The sequence below is a fragment of the Echinops telfairi genome, unplaced genomic scaffold, assembly GCF_000313985.2.
Source record: "Echinops telfairi isolate 266 unplaced genomic scaffold, ASM31398v2 ScPeMD7_2010;HRSCAF=2546, whole genome shotgun sequence".
In the NCBI taxonomy this organism is placed as follows: domain Eukaryota; kingdom Metazoa; phylum Chordata; class Mammalia; order Afrosoricida; family Tenrecidae; genus Echinops; species Echinops telfairi.
In genome coordinates this window covers 15,475,342-15,477,512 of record NW_022105908.1, presented here as the reverse complement: position 1 = coordinate 15,477,512, position 2,171 = coordinate 15,475,342, and the positions used below count along the sequence as shown (strand labels likewise).

The 2,171-nt window shown below is 40.0% G+C and overlaps 1 protein-coding gene across 3 annotated transcripts in view; it reads left to right on the top strand.

Annotated features, from left to right (window-relative positions):
- The window catches only part of PRPSAP2 (phosphoribosyl pyrophosphate synthetase associated protein 2), a 47,159-nt gene that overhangs the window by 7,333 nt on the left and 37,655 nt on the right, over positions 1–2,171 (top strand). For all 3 annotated transcript variants that reach the window (XM_004712966.2, XM_045293365.1, XM_045293366.1), the window contains one exon: positions 2,000–2,066. In XM_004712966.2, the coding sequence (XP_004713023.1) occupies positions 2,000–2,066 (67 nt within the window). The remainder of the gene's footprint in view (positions 1–1,999; positions 2,067–2,171) is intronic.

The following is a 2,171-nucleotide window of genomic DNA, read 5'->3' as shown; positions in this document are numbered from 1 at the left end:
CAGCGTTGGAAACCCCCTGGGGAAGTTCTGCTCTGTCCTAGAGGTTTATTATGAGTCAGAATGGACTCGGTAACAGTGGTGAATACCAACTGGTTATGTAATCCTGGGGAAAGACACTTCTTGAGGCTTAGACTCCAGCTCTTAGACCTCATCCGACAACACTGTGTAAATATAGGAACCAGCTGGTCCGCAGTATGGAGCATTTGCTGAGTTGTTGGTTGAAGCTGTGTCCCCTTATATAGGGTGACGAAATCCTGTATGAACACAGTTTTAATTGTTAACTTCCGTATCACCACCTGAACTGCATGGGTCGGGCTCATGAAATCTTGTTAGGAATTCATTTTACTAATTGATTTTTGTTGTTATACAATCACCCCAAATTTTGAGGACCATGTATTTGTAATTGCCTTCTAGGTAACTGCCTTCTAAATGATGGATATTTTAAATTATTCTAGCAGTAATGATGACCAGCCTGTATGTGCTTGATAGTCATACAACCATGTCCTTGCCAAGTGATATAAGCTTTCTAGTCAGTAGGGCGCTTCTGAGGATGAAATGGGATAATCTGTGAGTTTAACAGAATCCTTGGCATTTAGTAGTTGCTCAATCAGTAAGTGGTCCCCTCTCCATTTCTATTGTAAGACTTTGTCAGGTGTGTAAATACTAGCAAGGTACAGGAGTCCCTGATGGGAGGGCACAACTTTGCTCTTCCTGTATTTATTTTTCTGTTTTTAAAAAAAAAATTTTTATTTTTCTGTTTTTGACTCCTTTTCCTCACCTCCTAAGATTTCCTAAGATGTGGCTCCAGGGAAAGTGTAGTCTTTGAAGAGAATACTCAGGGAGAGTTTGGAGTAGAAAGAATTATCACTGTGAGACTCAGAGGAGCTTGCCCCTCCTCTCTGAACGTGCCTGTGTAGGAAGAAACGATACTTGGTATCTCTTGGGAAGGAAAGAGGGACACAACATGCCGAGTTGTTACTGTGACCAGATTCTGTTACTGTTAGCAGATTCCGTGTCAGGTAAGAAGGTTGCAGAGGTAGCTGAGTCAATGTCGGAACAGGCTGGTTGTCTTTGTAGCACACCGTACGCCTTTGCAAATGTGTGCTGGGTCGTTTTCCAACATGGTTTATGGAAAGATTCAGACACTTAAGAATAGCACAGTCACCACTCACGTGTAGATATACCTGCCACCCAGATCGAGCGCCTTTGAATTATATATACATGTGGAACCATTTGAAAAGAATTGTAAACATTAAGGCGCTTAACCTCAAAAAGCTTGAACCTGCATCTCTTGAGAATAAGAACTTCTCATACGGTAGTACCATGATCATATTTTTGAAAGTTGCTGCCATTCTTGAATCATCTCATATCCAGGCTGGAGTCTCAAGCTCCTCGTTGCTCTGAAGATGCTCTTGTAGGTTTCTCATCGTTGCAGCCAGGGTTCATTGCTCACCTGATGCATCTGTTATTTCTTTTTCGTCTCTTCTGATCTACAAGAGCCCCCTCACCTTTTCTTTACCTTCCCATAGCATTGACTCTTGGCAAAGTTTGTAGAATATGGAGTTGCTTAATCCTTTTCTTCTGGCTAATCACAAATGTTTTGAGAGAAGGGATATTGGATCTCACTTAACTTTGTTTTTATAACACAACCTTTTGTGCCTAGTTTTCAATAGATGCTGGTTGATCAGAGAGGTATATATTACAACACTCACTGCTTATGTATTTACTTGATTTTAGGTTAGAAATAGGATTTCAAAAAAAGAAATAGAATTTCCTCTTAAGGATGTCATGTAACTAAATGTAGTTTTAAAAAAATGACTAATGCAATGGTTATTTTGTGTTTATTTTAGTGTATAAAATCTTGTATCTATGTAACAGTTCCTGTTTCCATAGCTTAGAAAGCCTTAAAAAATAACACAGATCTTTATGTAGTTTAAAAATTTTAAATTATATGCCAACCTTAGCCTGCCTTACTTTTTAATTTCTCTTTTTCTGCCAGAAACAAGAGTACAGATTCAAGAATCCGTGAGGGGAAAAGACGTTTTCATCATCCAGACAGTTTCGAAGTGAGTACCACCCAGCGGCAGTGCTGCTGCGTTCAGGTCTCTGCCGAGACTCACGTAGAGAATTTAGGATAGTTCAGAGTTGGCCAGACAGGAGGAAATGTGGGC